Here is a 23,798-nt window from a genome sequence, read left to right as displayed (position 1 = left end):
GCACAACTCAGCACTCCCCCAAAATCTCTGTTTATGGCAGGGTGAAGGTGGGCCGAGGATGGGCAGGGCCGCTCCTTAGTCCTTAGCACTGACTGTTACTGAGAGCAGGAGTGTTTATACAGCAGAGCACAATACCAGCTGGCTGATAACACCAGGCTGTCACTGGCACTTGTGTGCTCTTTCAGTGATTTCCCTTCATCAGACAAGTAGGATCTTATTTTTATTTATTCATTTTATTTGCGAAATGATATCACTTAACACAGAAAGATCACAAGTCTTACAGTTCAGTCTTAGATTGGGTAGATCAGCCTTTAGTAAGAAGGTGTTTCAGTGCCACGTATGCAAGTGATTTTTACAATTTCCCTAATTGTCTCATTTAATAAAACATGTGCAACATACATAAATAAAACTAGTGTTTAGTTTTAATTACTGAATTACACTTTCGCCACTTGCAGAGGAAGGGAAAAATGCTGTAGAATGCTCTAATAAGTATATTCATTGGCAATAACCTTAATGAACTGAAGGATAAATCACAGCTTGGTAAACTAGATTCATTGTACCTGCCCTTGTATACTGTATGCCACTGTAGATCAAAGTGCACTGGGTGAAATGTTTAAAATGATTTAGCCTTTTGAAAGCTGGTCTGCTAAATTACAGGGAGGGCATTTCTTCTGTTTGATGAATGGGAACGGGAAGGTTACTTGGTGGTCTGTAAACAGGTAGGGAGACTGATAATAAACACTATGGCCTCTGTCTGTTGATGAGTTATGGAGACAGTCTATACACCACAGTTACCAATATAAATGTTTCTCCTATCACAGTGGCACCCTAAGATTTTTAATTAGCATGCCATTTCATATGACTGTAGATATTTCAAAGGGCTGCTTTGTGCTCCCCCTTACAAATGTCTCTCTCTCTGCGTTTGATGTCTGCCTGATGTAAATACGGGCAATTAAAAAGAAGCCCAGGGTTGGAGACGCACAAGGTCCGCCTAATTAAAACACAAACAAAGGTACCAAGTAGAAAACACCTTATGATTAAGATCTAAAGTGTTATGATGAATCAGAGGTTCCATTAATTGTTAGGTTAAAATCAGCACAAAAGGCAAACATGCCAGTAGGTTTAAATGAAAGAAAGAAAGTATATGAGGAATAAAGGCTGACATGCAGATAAAAACTACAGTATCTGCTGGCAGGGTGGCCTTGTGTATTCTATGCTGATCGCTCTCTGATTCTTCAGCCAATTACACTGAGCACCTTTTAGGCTACCTTTTGACATTGTTCCATCAAAACCTTGAAAGACAAGTGATTGTGTTATTCCAAGTGGTGGAATTTGGCTGGCACAAACTGGGTGAGAAAATAATTTTGTCTCGTTCGTAGAAACAAATAAAAGTAGAGAAAAAAAACCCAACAACAATAGGTGTGACAGAATTTGACCCGAGGCTTCACCCATAAAAAGAAAAACATTCTTTTACTGCAGTGTTGTTCAAACATGCCCTGAATACTTTATCCTGCCGAAGTGAACATGTACGTACAATATACAAACAAAAGAAAAAAAATTGTATCAACAGCATCAGCGAGTTGCTTTTAAACCTTTGCTCACAAACATTTACCTCTTACGGATGACACATCTATAATTATAGCTTTTGGCATATGTGTGTTTGTCTGCTGGATGCTCTTTGACTAAAAGGTGCAAAGAGCACCTCAGAAACAGGCTTAGTAATCCAGTAGCGGGGTCTTGTGCTTCAGTCATGTAGAATGGTGTTATTAGGGGTTAATGATTTCAAATCTCTATCTGCTAAGCCCCACAGCCTTTTCTTGTATGCTGTACAAGAAAAGGCTGTGGGGCTTAGCATCAGCAGGGGCAGGAGAGTTTGAGTAGAAGCATTAGTGGCAGATTTCTTTTCACCAGTCAATTCCAGAGGTAACTGTTTGTTTTCATACCTGAGCTTAGCTGTCAATCTGCAGGAATGATGAGGAGGGAGATGAAATCTCCTGAACAAAACCACAGAGCAAGTAAGGGAGGCTGGCTGGATGGGCTCCAAACCACAGAAAGTTTCAGATAATAGGAGGAAGGAGGAGCGCGAGAGACAGCTATACAAAGAGCTTGAGAGAAATATTAGAAGCGGATACGTAGCCACATTCATAATTATATACCCAAATCCAATTTTTCTCTGAAACAAATTCAAAGCCCCTAATTTAATACGCCTCTAATCCTGATATATATGTGTGTCTATATATACACATGTATTGTGTCACAGACTGTATATATATAAATAAAGTATACAGTGTCCTGTGGAAGATAAGGTTTCTCTTTGTTGCATGCTTGCTCTGTGCAGGGTCTTTGAGCCTCATACTCAACAGAGCTGTTTAAGTTTCCCTGCTGAGTGCCAGTTTCCCGGCCCCCTGTTGGGGTGTGGGGGGGTGCAAAATGCTCAAGCATTTACTCAAACTGAAGGAAAATATGTAGTTACTAAATTGGAACACAAGCTGTATTCATTCTCTTGGAAAAAAAAAAGAAAAAAGCTTAACATTGTACATTGGCGTTGAAATGGCAGCTTGAATTCTGAAGCGCAAAAATCGGGGCTCTTGCACTGTCACAATCAATTTGAGAATGGTGACTACATGACAGTGTTAGGGTGCACACAGACAGTCCTGTGGCAGGCAGATAAGTGGAAGCTGTTTAAGAGGAGAACACAGGGCAGGGCAGGGCGGCAGCTGAGACTGATTTGATGCTGGCCCTACCTGTGCTGGCTTTACCATCGCACTGACAGAAAGGAGTCCACTGTGTGAACACAGAGCTCATATTGTTCAGCCATCTGGGTTTGCTTCAAAACATGATTATTCACTTTAAATTTAACTTTATTCTTAATAGCTTCCATAAAGTAGGGTTGCGAAGACTTTGTAGAGGTATCTGTGGACACTTTTGCATCTTTAGGAGCTGAAGTGTGTATAGTAACTGTCTTTTTACAACATACTATGTACGAATATTATTTTTATTATATTTACTGAAACACACAAAAAATATACTCACAAACAGCACAAAACAGTGTCTGTCCAGTTACTCCAGTCAAAAATGCCTCAGTTTGCATTTTCTCCACAACACTTCAGTCAACTGTTTGCCCTGTGCACTCAGGTGAAATATGAGCCACAGTAAATCATTATTCCTCAGGCCACATTTGCCAGATGAATGTATGAGAGTGTTGGACTGTGTGTTTTTCTCCTCTAATGAATTGAGGAATTTAGCTTGTGGCAATGGAGGTAAAAAAGGAAGTGCTGTTCTCAAGTGTGAGTGCAGGATAAGGATAGAAAATTTTCTGTTTGTATTTTGAATTATCATTCGGTGGTTTGTCACGGTTTGTTTAGCTAATGACGCCTAAAGTTGTATAATACTTTTCATGCAAACACACGCATTAATGGCATTTTTATTTGCGGCAAGAATGTGGCGGATTTACAGATACAACAAAGATATATGGCCTTTTACAGTAGGAACACAAACTATTCTATCTGTAATGCAAAAGGACAGATGTATACAAAAGGATGATTACTTCTTCACATGTCCAGTTTCCCTGCCTCTAAAAATCCTCATCTGAAGCTTAAGATGTCCCGCTGCCCTTGTGAATTCCTTTCTTTACTTAAGGCCACCTATGAAGTTACGCCATTAAACGTTAATGCAAACACTGTTGATCTTCATTTACATCTAACAATGACTACAACCTTGCAGGCATCTTGAAGTATAAGCAGGTGTTCTACATTCACTATTCTGTTTAATTGGTCTCATCTGCTTTTGGTTCCTGTTCAGTTTTATCAGTCTGCATGCTTATGATCTGGGCAAAATGCAGACAAAACATAAGCATTGTTGATGTATTTATTCAACAAAGACAGCAGTCTGAGAGCCTTTGAGAGATCTCTTTTGCACAGTCCAAGGAAAAAAGAATATTCTGCTTTAGTTATGGCTTATAAAGGTAAAACCAATATATAAATGTACCATGAAAAGAATGAAATAACATCAAAACCCATTTTTAATTGTAAGATTTATACAAAGGACGCTTTTGCCTAGATCACTGCCTCACAGGCTTGAAGCACTTTGTACAGGCGAGACCTTGAAAACTGTGTATGCTTTTTCTGTTTTGAGGGCACAGGGGTCAGACTCATCATTACACAAGGCAACAAGAGATGAATAAAAGTGTTGGAGACAAGCTTTGTTTTCATATAATAAGCTTTGCTATGTACCTTTCGTACATACACAACTGCCACAGTGGTGAGATTCCTGGTTTATTGCAGAGTATTATAAATTCACATAATTATGTATTTAACAAAGAAGGCTTGTGGAGTTTCTTTTTCTTTTTTGTTTTTTCTCTCTTCTGCTTCAGTGTGAGTTTAAAGATCACCAGCATCTCCCACCGAGTAACATTTCGAGTCTCTATCTTGGCTTAGATGAAGTGTCTTGTCCAGTGTCATAGATAGACAGTGAAGTGCTGGAGCTTTTACATTATCATAATTATAGTGAAGAGTGAAGCTTCCTCCATCATCAAAATATTAGTCTCTACCAGCATTCAGCATGAACAGCAAAACCACAGAAGATGAGGTGTGCTTTTATTAATAACCTTTCCATGTGCCAATCAGATAAAAAAAAAAAGTGTCTAGAATCGTTTAAAGAATTTTAGTTCAGTAAAAGTGTCTAAAATTGCATTAGCTGCACAAATATATCTGTAAATGCACATATGGACATAGAGGTATCCTGAAGAAGCTATCAGGTTATAGAAAATGTAAATGGACTTCAAAAGTTTTAAGTACATTGAATTTAAGTAATATTAAAAGCGTGACGGAAATCAACTTTTTAAGGCTAAGTCGGTGGGGGTCTCAGTATAAAGTAGCCTATATGATCATATTGTATGTGAAGGGGCAGGGATTAAGAGTCACCGGTGCCAGTGGATGACATGTGCTTGTGAGTCCCTGCTCATGCTTGCTGTTGGTGTTTTATTGGCAAGATTAACAGCTTTTATATCATGGCAGAGGCAGCAAGCCAGGTAAAACAGCTGTTGCTCATATTGTCCTGGTTGTAGGACATGGAGACACGTTAACACTATATTACTGGAAACACATATGGCTTTGTAGCAGTGCAGAACGAGCGCCTGTAGCAAGTGGATACCATAAAACTAGCTCTTGTTATTGTAGCGTGATTTCTGGCCAGTCCATCCACAGAGTGACTTTACAGACCCAAAAATGAGATATTTCAGTAAGATCTGACAAAAGGGAATTTAGTATAAAGATTGACTTGTATTATATGTTTTTGCTCCGAGGGAAAAAAAAAGAAAAAAAGTGGTGGTTTTGAAGAAAGGTCTTTGGGTTGAAAAATTTAGACACTAACGAAGGTACCAATAGATGCCATTAGCTGCTATTCAGTTGGCTCTTTGTGTTTTTCTGAGGAAGAATGGACACGGGGTCAGATGACTGCAGAGTTCACACGTGTGCATTTACTCAGAAGCATGTACCTTTTATCGATTGAAGCAGCATGCAACACACATCTGTGCACACTCATGTCTATGTGCACACACTTCAGGAGGGAGTAGAGAGAGAGAGAGCTTCAGCACGCAAGGCATTCAAGCTATGTGCGGACTGTGTATGGATACAGCTTGGTACAATCGTAGCATTTAGACAAGTCTTAATTTACTTAGGATGGGCTTGAAGCATATGGAAGCATCCACAAAAGCTGACTGATAGAGAGACAAAGAAATTCCAGTCTTCTGGCGCTAAAAAACTCAATTCAGATCTGGTCATAATGGCTCAGCTGTCCTAACCAAAGGAAGGAAGAGAATAGGGTGCCTTGTGATTTTCCCCCTTTTTACCCTCACCCTCCCTCGCTTTTCTTCTTTTTTTGTGCCTGAATCTTTTATCTGTGTTATTCACTCGGGACTCTTCAAAGTAACAAGCCTCCTTCTTTTTCCCCGGTACTGGACTTGGAACCCAAATTAGAGACTGCTTGATTAGAGCAGAGAGGAGGGAGCCAAGAGAGAGGGAGATGTGGGTATTGGACAGAACAAATCGCACCCCTACAAAGTGCCTTTTATCCAGAGACCCCAAGGCTCAAATACCCCCATCCCTCCCCAAGCAACCATGGCTCTGCTTGTTTTCCTCTTATCATTTATTTAGTCACCCGTTGATGTTTTCTGCCCTACTTTGTGACGTTTAAAAGAGGCAGGAATCTCAAAAGGTGAATGCTGAATGGACTGAAAATGATCAACGCAGCTTCACTGTCTCCTCGTCTTATATGTCAATCTCGGAAGTTAATACAGTGGCCAAAAGGGGGGGGGGGGGGGGGGGCAAAACAGAAGAAAAAAAAAAAGCAAGAAAAGTGCCATCGCAGCCAGACCTCTCACTCTTGGGATCCTTTTCCTGTGTTAGACTGGTATTGTCACACTGAGCCTCAGTTGTCTAACATGAGAATGTCACAACATGTTAGGTCTGGGCTGGCTGCTGGGGTTTATGTAGCGCCAAGGCATCTCTGGGCTGTCTGTCTGCCATCGGAAGCGCAATGTGAGGAGACACGTTAACGGGCAGACCCCAGCCCCACCGCTGTTAAAAGCCATGCAATATGCAGGAAACGGCCTCTTTTGTCAGCAGGCTGGTCAGACACAGACCACGACTCTCCTCTTCTGCACCACCCAATAAAAGTTTTATCTGCATTTTAAAGCTGATCCATAATTTAGAGCAGGAAGAAAGAGATTTTTACACTAACCAACAAAAAACACGTGTCTGATTTTGTTCTACGCAATGTCCAGTCTCTAAGGTGGATTCTTTTACTGTGTAAAGTTACTGTAGATTTCAATGTTTTGCTTAATTATAGCTAACTATCTGAGTATATGGTGATTTGTTTCTGATATTCCATCATTTATTGTGACAAAAAGTGACAAAAAGAGACAAAACAAAAAGGTCTAAGTTGCAGCGCGGTGGGCAGCCGGGACTTCCCACAGTTTAGCTTAACATCAAGACAATGGACCCTCTGTTAGCATTCTCTTGGTGTCCGGGCAGGACTGTGGTCTCCACACTCAGAGTGGCCCTTCAATAGACCATTAATTCCAGCCTTCATTTACACATGCATATTAATCCGTACAACACAAAATACACCTTATTCACCACACAATCCAATTAATTTTTGTAATTATGATTTTTTCCTGTAGTTCCAACACTGACCTAGAGAGGAATCACCAGAAATGTGTAATTAGGCAGGCTGAGTGGATGTCATTGAGTCCAGATGTTTACTTGCCTAGTCAAGGACGCCAGCTTTGGTCCTGATGGCCCTGATCTTCACCTGGATGATGATTTTGCTTCTTTTCCTTTCTCTTCTATTTTTCCCTTTCTCCAATGCATTCATTTTGGCCTCTCTTTTTTCCACTTCCTATCTCCTTCCTACTACAGTATTGATGGCAATGATTTATTGTGACAGTGACTGATCTTGCTGGTGACCCGTAAATGGCAGCTCCTTCATGGACATAACCAAAGGTTAATAAAATTGGTGCTGATTGTATCAATTTTACAGATAAGCCATTCACAACAAGTGTAGTTGGGTGAATAAGAAGTCAATTCAGGCCTTGGAAACTGCACGCAGGCCCAATGAATAGCTGCTTTTAGGTGCTTTTTTTTCGTTAGGAGGATAAATGGAGAATTGCAGCTCTCTTCCATTGCAGCAGGCAGCGGAGGCAGAGAGAGGCAAACTGAGGTTCAGACAAGCCTGCCAGTAAATTGCCCTGAATGGGTTCTGGAGGTTGACAGGCCCTATTAAGACAAACGGCTTTCCTCATCAGAGAGATAAAATAAATCAGGTGTTTAGTCAAATTAAAATAGTTTGAGTGGAGAGGGCCCCTGGGAGCTCTCTGAGAAACTCAAGACAGATGTGGCCAGAGACGAGAGGAAGACACCCAGGAAAGAATTCAGCTCCTGCTGGCCCCGGGCCAGATTTTACTGTACTGTTATCTGGACCACTATGCTTTTATCCTGTTCTCTCTCTTCCTCTCTGTGAGCGTCTCTCCTGTTTTCCTTTTTTGTGTGTTCTCCCAGATCAGCTTGTCACACAGAAGTGCAGTGGGAGGAGAGTGAGTTACTGTCTAGCCTCTCACTGGCAATTATGTTGGCTGTGTAAGTCAATGGTAGGATCACTTAGCATTGATTAGGCAGAGGGAGAGAGCAGTGCAGCAGAGTCGCTCTCGATCACACACAGCGTGGACATGTGACCGTGGAGACTAAACCTACTGGTCTGCAGATAGCCCAGTTTATTACTGCTTTTTCTGTCGGTATGCATAGAGAGACAACACACCTAATAATGAAACAAAACTTCAGAGCCACTGTGATGTAAGTTTTTTGCCTGTGGTCTTTGGATACATGTATGGTGTCGAGGTACTGGTGGTTTTTGACAGCTTTACAATCCCTTTTAACATCTGCAAGGAGTTTCTCCTCTAATGTGTTGCTGGTACACTCGTGTGTTGAAAAGTTGTATCATTCGTAGGTCTGCTCAAACACAGTGATTCTTAACACTTTCTTTATGTTCACTCCTGGCACTTTTCTATAAGCTGCCACCTCAGTTTGACAGCTCCCTGCAGCTCTTTGTCTATGTGCTGGAAACAATTCCTTCCTTTTCTACAGAAATAGACAACTCCAGGCTGTGTGACCTTAACATTTCAAGTGAATTCACTGCAGTCGGTGGCTGCCATGTGGTTTTCTTTGTACTATACATTGCGTGTAATACAATAGCACAATATCATGATTGGTGTGTGTAACATGGTCACTTACTATATTTAATGTCATACAATGGCCAGGGTATTGTGCACACTTTGTTCTCCCTACATCGTGGCCATTTCGTTATGGCAACTTTGAAACTGCACTTGATTGATTGAATAATCTATTTCAGTCTTAAAAAAAAAAATACAAAAAAAACAGAACACATAAAGAAACACATACCTGAGGACATACAGTATGAGGCATCTAAATAATCACACCTAAGCAGAAACCAGTCAAAACTTATTACATCTTTGCCTTACTCAGTTTTTAAAAGCTTCACTGATAAAATGTCATACATTTACTGTCAACTTGCTTTTTAAACAATATTGTAAATTTATGACTTATTCTACACATTTTTACCTCATCCTCAGGATCGTTCCATGAATTCACTCCTTGTATTGAAATGTATCTATGTTTTGTTTTGTTTGTTTGTTTGTTAGTTTTTTTTTACGTCTGTCTAGTTGACATACAGGTATTGCTTTAAATTTTTATTTTTATATTTGAAATATTGACCCACAAAAGAAAATGTTATAAACTCACTATCTTGTTACTGAAATCACAAAAAATGTAATGTCTGTGGTTTCATCAAAAACTCTTTATGATCATGAGTGATTATTCTTATGCCAATTTTTATTATCTGAAAATTAGATGTGTAATGGTTTTATTTGTCTTTCCCCAGACTTATAAGCATATGGAACAATAGTTTAACAATGTAAAGAAATGTAAGATCATGGTATAACATTGAAATAATATTGCAATTGTTTCATATAATATTAATATAATATTAAAATATTTCATATAATTAATGTACATTTCACAGTGTAACTGATAATCAAGTCTAACACCCAGAAATATAATTTCATACTCAAATTCTGCATCATTCATTCTTATTTTAGTCATTGTAGTTCTGTGATAGTTTCCACAAATTATAAACATATTGTTTTATTTACATTTACAAAAAATGTATTCTAATTAACTGTTTCAATTAATTTTTCTTTCTCTTTCAACTACCCTTCAACACTGTTTAAATTCATTCAACAACAAAATAAAGTACCATAAGAAAATAAAAAACTAAAAAAACATTTAGATCTTTTCAATACAAGAGAAATAGCTTTGGACCAAGACTGAGCTCTGTGGAACATTGCAGTTTACCCTCAGTACTAAGACTGAGCTACTCCTCTGATGTCATATTTATACACTCAGTCTATAGAAGCTATCTATATTAGAGCTCAATTCTTGAGTCTTTTAATAAACATTTTTTTCTAGTATCTGGTCTACAGTTCAAAAATGAATGTTTAATGCCATTTTCAAATAAAGAAATCATTTTCATCAGAAACATGCATTAAAGGTTCAACCAAGCAATCAATTTCTTTCAGTAAAGAGATGTCAATTACATTGTAATTTGTGCACCCTTTACCTGTAGGTTGTGTGACTACATCACTATAACGGTTACCCCGATTCATTTGCGTCAGTGAGAAACATGAACATATTATTGACTGTCTCTGATATTTGTCACATCGTCGGATTCCAGTGATATCTTTTTTCTAAATGTAGTCCCACACTTAACAAACCAATCACTGAATTCATTGCAATCTCTTTCTCGATGTTTTTCAAGTGTACCATTGTTTGGAAAGTGAAGAAGTGCACCTTATTCTTTTTTTTTTCTCTGGTATGCATAACACATACCTGTACGTACTGTATGTTGCTGAGTTGTGTTTATGCCTTCCACTTCTGAACGTCTCCCTCTTCCCCCTCACAGGTACTCCAGAGAGCCTGGCTGAAAAGGAACACCAGCTCTCCACAATGATCACCCAGCTGATCAGCCTGCGAGAGCAGCTTCTGGCTGCGCACGATGAACAGAAGAAGCTCGCCGCCTCACAGATGGAGAAACAGAGGCAGCAAATGGAGTTGGCTCGTCAGCAGCAAGAACAGGTAACCTTTTTTTCCCCTTTATAATCCCTGCACGTATCCCGCCCATTTTCCCTCCTTCTCCATTATTTAAAACATTCACCCCACTTCCTCTTGTTTACTTTATTCCCCACAGCCCCTTTATAATAAAACCCATTAAATACATTTGTGAAAATTTATCATGTAGCCCTATTTTAGATTAAATTTCATGCCTGAAATATGCCAATAAAATGGCACTCCTCACAAGGAATTTGAAATAATATTAGATTTAAGAGATCTTCAATATAACCTCAGATATTTCAGTCATGCTCTCTCGCCCACATTTATGCTGCGTGGTTGGAAAAATGTTATTATGACTTGTACTAACAAATGCAAGGGAATGTGTGAATTAAACGTTATATTAAACATGGAAGTCCTCTATATCTTATAAATTGACTCCTATTAGAACAAGCCTGGCATTAGATTTGCAGCACAAATCAGGCCAATGAGCCATATTGTACAAATCAGCAAATTAGCAGAGGCCATGAAGTGTGTTAATGTCTGGGAAGAAATAAGGACACAAACTATCCACACGGGCGACACTTTTATTATCACCAGCCACCCTAATGGCTATGAGTCAATTATCAGCAAGGAGTTCACTCAGAGTTTTCTCAGCACACTCTCACACCTTCCTGTGCTAAATGAAGAGACAGACCATATACCTTGGAGTGATGCATTTGGTCATAGTACACTAATAATACATTAACAGTATTGATTTCTTTTTCAATCAATGATGTTCATTTGCAAACTACTCTCAACTCTGCGTGCTTTGTAGACATTGCGGCATAAATGAACAGTGATATAAGATGTTTCATTATTTGAGCCGATTTTATAATGTCAGAATATTAATAAAAACGAAAGAGACAGAGGGGAGAGGGAGAGAGAGAGAGAGAGAGCGAGAGAGCCCGCTGAGAGCTAGAATGTCATCAAGCCATCAAGATACAACACAGTAATTAACTGTTGACACTCGTGAGGAAGCCAGCACAAATTAATCTTGACACATTTGCAGACGACTGATATCTTACAGTGAACACTTTGTAATTATATTTAAAAATGAAAATTAAATGACACTTAAAACTAGGTTGTCACGCTCAATGAAGTGGGCATGTAGAAGAGGGAGAGTGCAGAGATGAGAAGGATTGCAACGTGGTTGCTCGTCATTCAGGGCGGCGGAGACCTCTGTCACACACATCCTGCCTACACTTCATCATAGAGCATCTTCGTCTGGCCTGTAAATCATTTATTCTCTGCTGTCATTATTTTTGAGAGTTCAGCTCAGTATAGTGACTTCCATTATTATTTAGATAACTGATTTTTTTCAACTCAACTTTGCAGAAACAGAGTGTTAACTTATAAAAGACAAATGCAATACACTCACACCAATAATGTAGTTTTCTTTTTTCCTATATATTTCCATTGTAGCTGCCCTGGATACCTTTAATATCAACAAAACACACATCTAGCATAAATTTTGTCACTTTTTCATTTCACATTTATCCTTCTTGTTTTTTTTCTATCCAGATTGCGAGACAACAGCAGCAACTTCTGCAGCAGCAGCACAAAATAAACCTCCTCCAACAGCAGATCCAGGTCAGTAAACGTGTTTCTGTTGGCCCTTTAACACTCAGCAGCTTACACTTCTCACTTTTTGCAGTACTGATTACTACAACATTTCTCCCTCTTCAGTGTAATTAGAGCACCACCGCTGTCACTATGAGCCAAATGTCTGCATTTAATGAAAAAGATCAATAAAATTAGACATTAAAGTAAATATCATTGCTAACTTCTGTTTAAGACTCATCCTCTGATCTTTTTCTTCTTTAAATTTCTTGTCTTTAATTTTTTTTTTTTTGTCACACTACCGTTCATCACTCTCATCAAATGTTAATTGCCTGTTGGTAATCGGGAGGGCTTTAAAATATGGAGGAGAATAATTAGCACATCTTAATGAACAAAAAAAGGGGGAAAAGTAACAACAGCTAATGAGTCCTGTTGATGGAGAAGAGCTTGGAGGTGGGGGACATGAAAGACGCTGGTAAATGCCTCTGAAACACATCAGTCCCAGAAGGCCAACGTGGCATGCTTTACACCACGCAGAAACTTGCTGCATTATATCATGGGGCATTGTTTTTTCCCCTCCTACTTTTTTATTAGTTTCTCATATTCAAGTGTTCCAGTTTAGATATGCATTCATTTCAAGGCTTTTTTTTTTTTTTCACATTTGTGCATTTCAGTATGTTTGTGTGTTCTATGTTGTACAGTCAGATAGACAGACCACCCAGGCAGCACATAGCTGGACATGGCCAGACTGTACAGGGTAATCTAGGACTGGTCACTAACCATGGTCAAGGCTAGAAGTCTGGATGCCTGAGTGAAGCTAACGTTATCCTGCTGGCTTTGGTCGGTGTCAGGCACATCCTTCCCCATGCACCTCCTCTCCTTGTTGCTCTTGCTGACAACTCCCTTCTCTTTTAACATTCACTTCTAACAAATTGTTCCTACAGAAACAAAGCCCCGAAGAGTTTTTTTTTTTAAAGAGGATTTTTTATTCATATATTTTTACTTCATTTTTGCCTTGCCTGCCTGTCTATCATGTTAAAAGCAGGTTATTGTATTACACACACATACAGTCGCAGAAAAAAATTATCAAACCACCCCTTGTTTTCTTCAGTTTCTTTCAATTTCAACTAAAGGTACATTTGTTTGGACAAATATAATAACAACAAAAATAGCTCATTAGAGTTTAATTTAAGAGCTGGTATCTATCCAGTTTCCATGGGTTTCTTGATAATAACCAAAATTACTTCAGTTCTTACATCAATAGCTATGGCATTGTACGGACAAAAACAGTGCTTTTAGGCATTCCATGTTTTTTTTCTGCCTGTTTTAGTCACGTGATACACACAGGAGTTAGTGCTTGATTACATAACCATTGTTTTGATGACTTTTGACGGTCTAATAATTTTTTCCGCGACTGTATATTAATTGATGCATTATATTTATTGTGTTATATGGGTATTGTTCTTCTACACAGCAGTTTGCTCTGTAACACAACTGATTTATTGATTTACTTGTAAAACACCAAAATGCTCCTTTGCAACAGAAAGGCTTTGCTCTCAATATGTTTTTAAGAAGCCACTAGTCTACATAGTGAACAGTGTATTGGCTAAATGATGCTATATTATCCTCCCCTATTGAGGGGCATGTGCCATGATACTCTGTCTAGAAAACACTCTAAAATGAAGTACCATGCACAGTGCTAGGGGGCTAGTATCATGGAGGGCCCTTTACTCATGCCCATTGAGCATGAGGGCATTGCCCTAATGCATCTCACTTATAGAAGTCCTTGCTTTCATCACAAAGTTAAAGGCAAATGATACCTGAAAATTCCTCTTGATGCATAATTTTCCAAGAGGGTGGGAATCAAGAGTGTATGGGAATGCACTTTTAAATATCCATTTCAAACACTTGAACGGAGATTTAAGTAAACTCTTTTCTTGCACATCCCAAGCAGCCAGTTTCTCCCATGACCAAATGTGCCACAGATCTGCCCCGATAACACCACATCCACAATTAAACAAAGGAGTCCCGTGTTCAGACCATCTGTTCCACTGCCCATCAGCCTCTGTGGACCGCACAGTTCACTACAGCGACAAACAGCCATTTCACTCACGTTTCAGTGTGCGTGTTATTGTTTATCCAACAAAAAGTCCTTAAATGTGGATGGTCCTAACCTAGAGTAGTTCCTCATTATGTCTACTGATGGCCACTTTTGTCAAGTTGGAGAGGAGATAAAAGAAGCAAGGCCAAGTTAGTGAGGCATTTTTGTCACTCATTACTGCTGCCTTTTAAAACTGTCCTGGCCATTTTAACAGCCTTGACTTCATTAGCTCTGTAAATAAGCTTCCAGTCTGTATGTCACATGCATAAGGCGAAGTACAAAGCGGTTTTGGAGGATTGAGTTACTTTACTAATAGCATGGAGAGCACTAACCTTTATTGGAGATCCTACTGGCCATCAAAGCCCTTCTGTTTTGGCTCCAGGGAGAAAACCAACAGAAACCATTGATATGAGACTTCATGCTAAGGTCTTATATTGATGATCTACCTGTGCACATCAGTGGACATTGTAAATTGTCCAAACAGTAAAACCATGGGGACCGTAACCTGAGACTGTTGTCGGCTGTATATAGTGTGCTTTCAAGGTGTTTTTTTTTTGCATGTGTATTGAATCTGTCAGAGCTTCAGAACAAGGCAACACGCAGTTTAATCAAGTTTCCCCTTTGAATAGCCATCTATCTTTTTTTATCCTTTCTCATCATTCTTACAAGAGAAGGAGTGAGATTTAGTCTTTGTCCTTTGGGATTACAATGTCACTTGTTTTAAGATAGCAGATGTTTTGATTGCAGTGTTAGGGGCTTATCAAAAGTTAAAACCCAAGGCTTTGTGCGTTTTTCCCTCAGCTTGTTTGTATTTCTTTAGTCCATCCTCATCATTGAAATCGTCTTGGCACTAATTCAATCCCAGAGATTAACTCGGAGTTGATTTAGTGGGAAATTTGACACACCATTCAGGATTTTAGAAGATGTGACAATTGAACATATTTATTAACAGAGAACAGGTTTTCCCCATAAGTTACTTATCTCTATCAGCCTGTGTTTGGCCACTGGGATAAAAAGAGAATTAATGAATACTCTGCTTTTTTAAAATTTGTTTCACTTCCTGTCACCTCTAGAATCAGTGAGTAGCTCACCTTGATGGGTGACTCATTTTTGGCTGGTTTGTTCTGTCATATGCATTTTAAAATATAGTCACAAAATATCACAATAAGCTGAATACTTGAGTCATACAGAAAATAAAAATGTATTCCTAAATGGAAAAAAAAGGTGTATTTATTAAGTACTCTTGACAAGGCGGTTGTGAACTAATGGCTCAGTTGAGTTCACATGGCCTTTAAATGTGATGAAAATCAAGTGAAATTGAAAGAACAGTGTTCTGTCCATAGCCATGCCTCACCTCACATGGTAATGACCCTAGTTCATGCATTCCTTGAAGATGGGTCTTTAGATATGAGACTTGGTTTGACTTTCACAAGCAGATCTTCATGCACATGCACAAAGGCGATGGCGTGCAGTACACAGACACACAGGGACACGACGCACCGATACACACATCAAGAGAATAAATATTGGCTGAAAGGTCAGGGTGAACTTTATCTTCACAAACAGGCTGTAGAAAGCAGAGGTTACCTAGATGAAACAGAGGGACACTTTTAATCTAAAACATTTAATTTGAATGTCTGTTTTTTATTGCAGAATTATAACAACATCATGACATTGTTACTCATCATTAGCTTCGGCATTGATGTGCCATCTCCAAGTACTCTGAGATCCAAGTTCTGATAACAACTTTCTATGGAGGACGCTTTTGACCAATGTTTTTTTTTTTCACACTTGTTTTTGAAACCCTGTTTTTCAGATGATCTTTTCATCACGCTGATCTGCTGCTGTTTTTTTCCCTTTGACCTGCCTTTCTGTCTCCACATTCCCCGGCTTTAAGTTGCATCCTCACTATATGCACTGTGAACACATTATCTGTGCCTCCACATCCTACCTTTAACCTTATGTCCGCAAATACAGAGACACACGGAAACGCCAGGCTCATGTGTGATTATGAGAAGCCAGAGATGAAAAGAGAAATGGCCAGTATATTGTTGTCCACTGTGTACTTCAAAGTCTTAAAAGCTTCCTCACATGTGTCTTTAATGGTGTAAACAGTGGGGGACATGCAAATGTTTAATGGGTAGATGCTAAAGGTTCCAAGATTAAAATGTAATTATATCAACATTAAGGTGGCTGCCATTTAGACAGATAGATTACTTAGATTGTAAATCATCTATTTTTAGATATAGCAGATAACAAACAGGCCAGTGAGAGAACATATATGTAACTCATTTGACATATACACAAGTCTGAGAGATAATGATGGTATTCTATGACTGAAACATCATGTACAAACATGATTCTCTCCTTAAGTCTATCTGAATGTTATTGTGCCACAATACAGATTCCAGTGTAAAACTTCATCAGAAATGTCTTAACTAAGCAGCACTTCATTAGTTTAAATGGACTGTATATAGCACCCGTTGGGGGTAAATGTGGATAAAATGGTCTAGCCCATTGCTGAATAACATTATATAAATAGAATAACATATTCTATTTTTGGAAAAGGGAAAAATTCTGGACAGAAGTGTGTTTGCCATCAATACATGGCTTTCCAATTTCTTTTCCCTGTGTTATAAAGAAACCAGCAAATTCACAGGGGACAGCTCTGTAAAAGTGTCTTCTGCTTTCAGCGGCAGTGCCTACCCCCTTCAACATTTAAGTTTTGTGTAAAAAAAAAAAAAAAAAAAGTGATTTGTGTTTTTCAGCAGTGGTATTATTTTCTTTAGTTGCACAAAGAGAAACATACTAAATTTTACGTGTTATTGTTCCTTTAACAATGTTGTCTCCTATTGGACATTCAGCTTAAGATGGAACTTTTATAGCAACTGAAACTTTGTGTCTTTATGTGTGCAGGATTGATCGAGTTATGTGAGGCATTTCTGAGCAGCAGCCAGGGTGATACAGCAAAAAAACAGATAAAATCCAGCCGGGGCTGTCGCTGAGCATGCAAAGACATTTTGCATTTTTGTTTAAATGCCATTTGAGTGTGATTCAGCAGTACAATTAGGATGCTTGGGGTCATGATCCTGTTGGAACATAAATCACCAAACTGGTTCTAAGGCATTGTAAAGCTGTTTTCCCACAACTTGCCTTTCACTGTTCTTTCACTGTTCCCACACAGCCTAATAGTGGTACATCAGGCTCAGCAGCAGGGGCTGTGTTATCATTTCTAAATCTGCTATGTGTGATAAATTGGCTGTAGTGATACGCATTCATAAAAATTGCTTTTATTATTATTAAATAGAATATGCATGTTTTTCAAAGGCGAATTTAAATACACTGCTTCTGTGTGGTTAACAATTTAGTGAAGCAAAGGCTCCAACACTGCAGCATTATGGTAAATATTGTAAATCAGACAGATGAGTTTAAATAAACACAGGGCTGTATGGTAATTGCACAAAGATAATAGCGCTAATTTGTGTATTCTCAGATGCTTTTGTTGTTTTCCCGGCACAAATGATTTTCTCAGTGTGAGACTCTTATTAATCCGCTGGCACAGAGAAAAAAAAAAAAAACCCACAAAAATAGACATTGTTAAAGAGAATGTGTAAGTCCCCTAATTAGCACAGCTAGATTGGAACCGTTAGCATGATAATAAGAGAATAATAGAGCAGGGAAATGATAATGCGAGTGTGTGTGCTTAAGTGTGGAAGTGTGTGCTGCTGTGTGCGCTCGCGTGTCTGTGCCTGTATGGATGATGTGCTGCCAGTGCTTTCCCTTGTGTTGAAGAGCTCCGTGTTAGCCTGCTAGTAGGATTATGTGGGGGGCATTAACAGCCTAGTCAGACGGGTTTGGCTCCCACCCAGGGAGACTCAGTCCAGCATGTTCATCCTCCATTTAAGGAGACTGTTAGCTGATGAAGATGTGCACATGCAAGACCCAAGATAAAAGAAAGCAGTGACCTGACTCATTAGCCCCTGTGATTTAATATATTGACACTTGGATACAAATAATTCCATTTAGTGGACTCTATTGGTGGGGAGGGAGGGATCAATTTAATTAGTTATGAAATGTGACCACTTGTCAGGAAGCAGAAGAAATGCTGACGTTAAATAAAGTCATGCAATTTAAACAATAAAGCCATCGCCGCCCTGTTAAAACTTAATGTTGCACAAAAGGTGTAATAGATAAAACCTCAGCAGTGGCAGTGATGGTCTGCAAATGGAGCTAAGTGGATGAACATTTACTATGGTAATGTTACTTGTCTGAAAAACAAATCCTTGCTGTAGACAGTAGATATTAAATGGTCCAGGTCTGTTGGTTTTGTTAGATACTGCCTTCAGGGCACACTAAAGAAGGCCTTGAGTCCATTTGTCTGAATAAAACACTCTTTACTTTACATAAATGTGAAGCTTTTATATTGATGTAGTAGATTAATGTAGTAGATTAAGTATCAAAGCACAGACAGATCAATCTCCCTTTATCAAAATTTAACAAAAATTACAGTCTTAAAATTGATTACAAGTTATAATACACGTGCTGTCTTTGCCACTGGGGTAAGAACATCCCCATGTATGTAAACCTGGATCCATTATTGCTGTAAATTGCACAATGAAACCCAGCTTTTGTTTAATTGCTCTTTGTATTGAGACACCTCAGCAGTTTAAGCAGTGATAATTAAGAGGCTCCATCTGAGAGGTGCTACTTGAACGGCTGTAATGTGTGATATCACACCTGAGGGTCTACTTAAAATTAGTCACCTGGGGGGTTTGTAAAGCAGCCCGGGGATAGGATAATTTATGGCATGAACTTTCATCTGTCTCTCAGTTGTCACATGTGAAGAGCAGATCAACACAAGGCAGACGATGACTGCAGCATCACACAGAGCAGCAGAAAAACACACCTTTTAAATTAATCAAGTGATAAATAATCATAATATGAACATTTATATTTGTACAAATAATGTGTCTAAAGTACTATTAATAGTCTGCCTCATTATCACAATAAATCACCTGTTGGAGACTTCACGTAACACCACAAACCTCCACCTACACTTAACATACATTGTATCCCAATGCTCCAAAGGAAAATATCAGCTGAAGGAAAACACATCCTCCAGTGTGATGTTGATTTAGTTTCCTCTCCCCTTCTCTGCATGGACTGTGTTTTCTCTGCTAATGTTGTGCAAACTGTTTTGTCTTTGCGTTGGCTTTGCGTGGCCATCGTCCTCAGCAGTATGCACACTAGCAGGGAGAAAGAGCTGCATTAATAGGATCTACTGTGTACGGGCAGCCGGCAGGGAGAAAGGGGCGCGTGTTTTCTTAGGGCTGGGGTGGCAAAGCAAAGCATTCAGCCCATGGCCGACGCAAAAAAAGGAGCTTTCTGTTTTTGGGACCAAGGAGAGTCCAAGCATTCCCCAACGGAACACAATGAATGAGCTATTTTGTCGAGGCAGTTTTTTTTTTTTTTTTTTGGCGCTTTTTTTTTTTTTTTTTTTACACAAACAAAATTATTGATTTTTTTGTTTGTTGGTTCTTTCCATCACGAAAACCCTCTCACTTGTTTTCATCTCAATTCCCACCATCTTTTTTTTATTAAAACAATTTGAATCATTTTACCTCTCTTGTTTCATCTCCTGCAAACTGCTTTATTTTTCTTGCCCGTCAATAGGTGTGTCCATGATATCTGAGCATGTTTGAAAGCCTAAACACACTCGAGTCTGTAATAAAGTTGCCCCTCCTAACAGGCTTGCTCTTTGCTGAACAACAGAATGGGCTCCGTTGTTTTCTGCGGGCCCCAGCAGCTGGGAGGTAATGGCGAGGACAGAGGCTCTGTCTATAGTTGGAGGACAGGACAGAGGGGGAACCCAGCCCAACAGTGTCCACAATACCATCACACAAATTAGGGGTGGTCGTCTCTTTCACATTCAGTACATTGGATTCCCTTTGAAACTGTAAATAACGGTTTGCACTAAAATATTCCATAAAAGTCTAATTAAATTATACAGTTTTTGTTTTGTTTTGGTTTTTTTTTTGAGTGAATGTGTTTTTACAATAGTTAAAAAACAGCTGACATTGGACACATGAACAGCGTTTCCCTCCAAAGTGTTGAAGCTGCTCTATTTCAGACCTTTACAACCATATTATTTCATAAGCCTCCCACACTTAAATCCCTCTATTTCCCACTCCCCCCTACCCTGTTGACATCACTCTAGCTCGCTATCTGACCAGCCCATGTCCAATGTTCTTTAGAATCTCACTCGGCCCCCTGCGATGAGGGTCCGAGGCATTTCACTTATTCCTATTTCCATACAGCGAAGGATGTATACGCAGGATAATGATGCCAGCCCCAAACCCACTTGTGGGTTTGTTTATGTCTGTTCTCTCCTTTCCCGTCATTACACATGCTGTTTGAGGGAAACCCAGTGGATTCGACCAGTTTACTGTGAACCTTAATTTTATGGCTAGACCTTGAGAGAATACTTCCATGTTTGCCCCCACCCCATCCAAAAAAACCCCACTCGTATTCTTCATATTATTAAAATAGTCTCTATTCAATAGTGCACACAGTTTCTGACATGTGTGTACATATTGCCGTCTTTTTTAAAACAGTTCTGTTATCTATTTTTTTCTGTAGCTTAAAAACAGTCTTTTTAACTTGACAAATGAAAAGAAACACACATTAAGACCTGATATTGATATTTGCTTTTCATACGAATTAAACTGCTACTGATCTTTACAGATAAATTTAATTAAAAATGTAGTACAACTTATTCTCAGCACAAAATTTTAATTAAAATACACTCTGCGTCTTTATGTTAAATGAATTTTCTGTCACGTTCACTTGCTTGTATTTTATAAAAGAAGTTTGACTTTTTCAGCCTATTTTTCCTAATTTTCACATGTGAAGCTTTTACTGTCTTTCCATCAACGTTTAATCTCGACGTTACACAAAATTAGAGCAGCATTCAGAAATCCTGTAAATACCAGGCAGTGAATTTAAGCAAACATTCGCCTGCAGTTTTATCCAGAATTCCAAGGAAGTCAGGAGTGATGAGCTGGAGTGGAGGGATTTGGAGCAGGGTGTGTTAGGCGGGTCAGGGGGTTGGACTAGCCTGCTTTCAAGCTCCCTTCGACTTAATATAGACATATTGGAATGGCTCTTTTCCAAGGAGGCTTGTTTTACTGTGTAAGGAATTAGTGGAACAAGAAGTCATCTATTGGTTATTCCCTCTGGATGGTCTGACCTCACTCAAGTGTCTGGGTTTGCTGCGCTTTATCCTGAACAGCACTTTGTATAATACACACAGCCATAACTGATGTGCAGCGTCACACTGAAACCTGAGTCCATGCCACAGCTCGACAATTTAAAGAAAATATTATGGGACTCTTTTTCTCCAGGTAGTACTTGCGCACCTTCAAACAGAATTATATTGATCTTCGGCTTTAGATGTCAGTCTTCGGCTTTTATCGGAACGAGTGCCGTACAAGAACTTCAGGTGCAGGAAGGAAGTAGAGTGAAAGGTCAGAGACTTGACCGAGACAAGGGCTCTTTGTTGGTGACCTGAACCTCTCCATTGTACTTGCCCTCCTCATTTAAACACGCTCATGTCCAGAGCAGACAAACAGGAATAATGTGCTTCAGTCTAGTGGGTGGTAATATGAAGACCTTTATTTAGAGGCAGAAGTCTGGAGCATCAAAGTCTATTGATCTATTTGTCTGATTACCATTAGCTACAGACAAATCCAAACACCATCACATCTCTGCTGGATCAATGTGTGTGTCTGCAATGCATTGTGGCAACGTGCAACGGTCTTCAGTGTACACCTGATTAATGATAATAGTAAAAGAGTAACATGTACTTAAAGATCAGCAGCTGATTGTTTCATTCCTTCATAGAAATGAGAGGACTGAGGAGCCCAGGAGTGTCTCCACTGCCTGATTCTTCCCCCTGGTTAGGCTCCAGTGCAGTGTACACCCAGCGGGCTGTGTACACAGTGGCGGGTGTTAAACACATCCCGCTGTCTAGTGTCAGTTTTACTGTGTGTGTGCTGCTGTTGGGAAGAAGCCAGACTTGCCAGCTTCCTCAAGATCACTTTCCCTTCAAATGGATCACAAAAGGTGATTCTGCTCACAGGCGTTTGGTGTGCCGCTTGGTGGAATGCAGCGGGGAACAAAGTGTGAACTATCAGTTCTTACAGCAACAGCTGGAGTCAATCCTCACTGGGTGAAATTACAGAACCCCTCCTATGGAATATGTGAAAAAGGAGGTAGTGAGAGCTGCGGATTTGACAGCTATTAAAGTGTGGAAGTAATTTTATTTAAATGGAAGGTTAGTAAAACTTGAGGCCTCCTCTAAATGACTATTGATGATGGTGATCTCTAACGGGAATAGATGCTTAATCATTTTACAGTCATCATAAACCTGTCAAAAAATTTTAAGAACTTGTATTGTTGTATGTATTCTAATAAAATACATGAGAAGGTTATAAGTCCCCTCGTAGAAAATTAATGCAAATTATATACATGACAAGCACCTGTGAGAAAGATGTTAAAAGTTGTCAAGTGGCAATTAATCTTGGTATTGTCCTGGTATAATCGTGGCAGACCTGGGATTTCACTGGTTGTTTCACAATAACAACTATGAAGCACAGGAGGGAAACAGACAGATGAGTGTCTTTTTACCCCTTTGTATTTTTCCTGTTACTACTGTCTGATTCTGATACATATAAATATATATTTATAAGAAAAAAAGAAAAAAATAACTTTCCTTCACATAGCACGTAGTGAGCTAGGATCAGTGCATGGAAGTGTAAGGCGGATCAGAGGACAAGCCAGCAGGGGGTCTGCAGGCCTCCTGGGTGCTTTGTACAGGCTATAACAGACAGTGAGGAACATGGGTGTTGACAGGGGCCCAAGTGAGTGCAGTAATGCCCTGTACATCTCTATTTGCACACAGTGTTTTCTTGCTGCTTGCTCGTGTGTTGTGTGTTGGCTGTATGTCTGTAAAAACTATAAATATTCCAGGTTTCTAACTTGTGCAAATATCAATCCCTACCTGAACTTAATACACTTATTTAAATAAATATAAAATACTGATAAAATGTAAATATTTTGTAAATAAATATATGTAAATCAATCTTTCTTTTACCTAAAAATACTGCTGACATTTGATTATGACTAACCATAAATGAACAAATACACTTATCTAGTTGTGTATTTAAAGGTTAATATAGTTTGTGCATTTGAGTGTGTGCAAACTGTATTTTACGTGCTGGGAGAAATAAAGGGAACTCTTTCATGTTTCTCCTGTATTTTATACCATGTGTATTTACACATCAGAGAGGAGACTCTGTGAGCGGTTTGACTCACCGTCTGCAGTCAGACCGGCTGGACCATTGTGAAGTTGAACT

The 23,798-nt window shown here is 39.2% G+C and overlaps 1 protein-coding gene across 1 annotated transcript in view; it reads left to right on the top strand.

Moving 5' to 3' along the window:
- sox6 (SRY-box transcription factor 6) overlaps positions 1-23,798 on the top strand; it is a 126,344-nt gene that overhangs the window by 64,656 nt on the left and 37,890 nt on the right. The window contains exons 7-8 of the mRNA XM_030130301.1: positions 10,534-10,706; positions 12,243-12,311. Coding sequence (XP_029986161.1) covers positions 10,534-10,706; positions 12,243-12,311 — 242 coding nt within the window. The remainder of the gene's footprint in view (positions 1-10,533; positions 10,707-12,242; positions 12,312-23,798) is intronic.

This window comes from Sphaeramia orbicularis, chromosome 3 (genome assembly GCF_902148855.1).
Source record: "Sphaeramia orbicularis chromosome 3, fSphaOr1.1, whole genome shotgun sequence".
Taxonomy (NCBI): domain Eukaryota; kingdom Metazoa; phylum Chordata; class Actinopteri; order Kurtiformes; family Apogonidae; genus Sphaeramia; species Sphaeramia orbicularis.
This window is presented reverse-complemented; position numbering and strand designations above follow the sequence as displayed.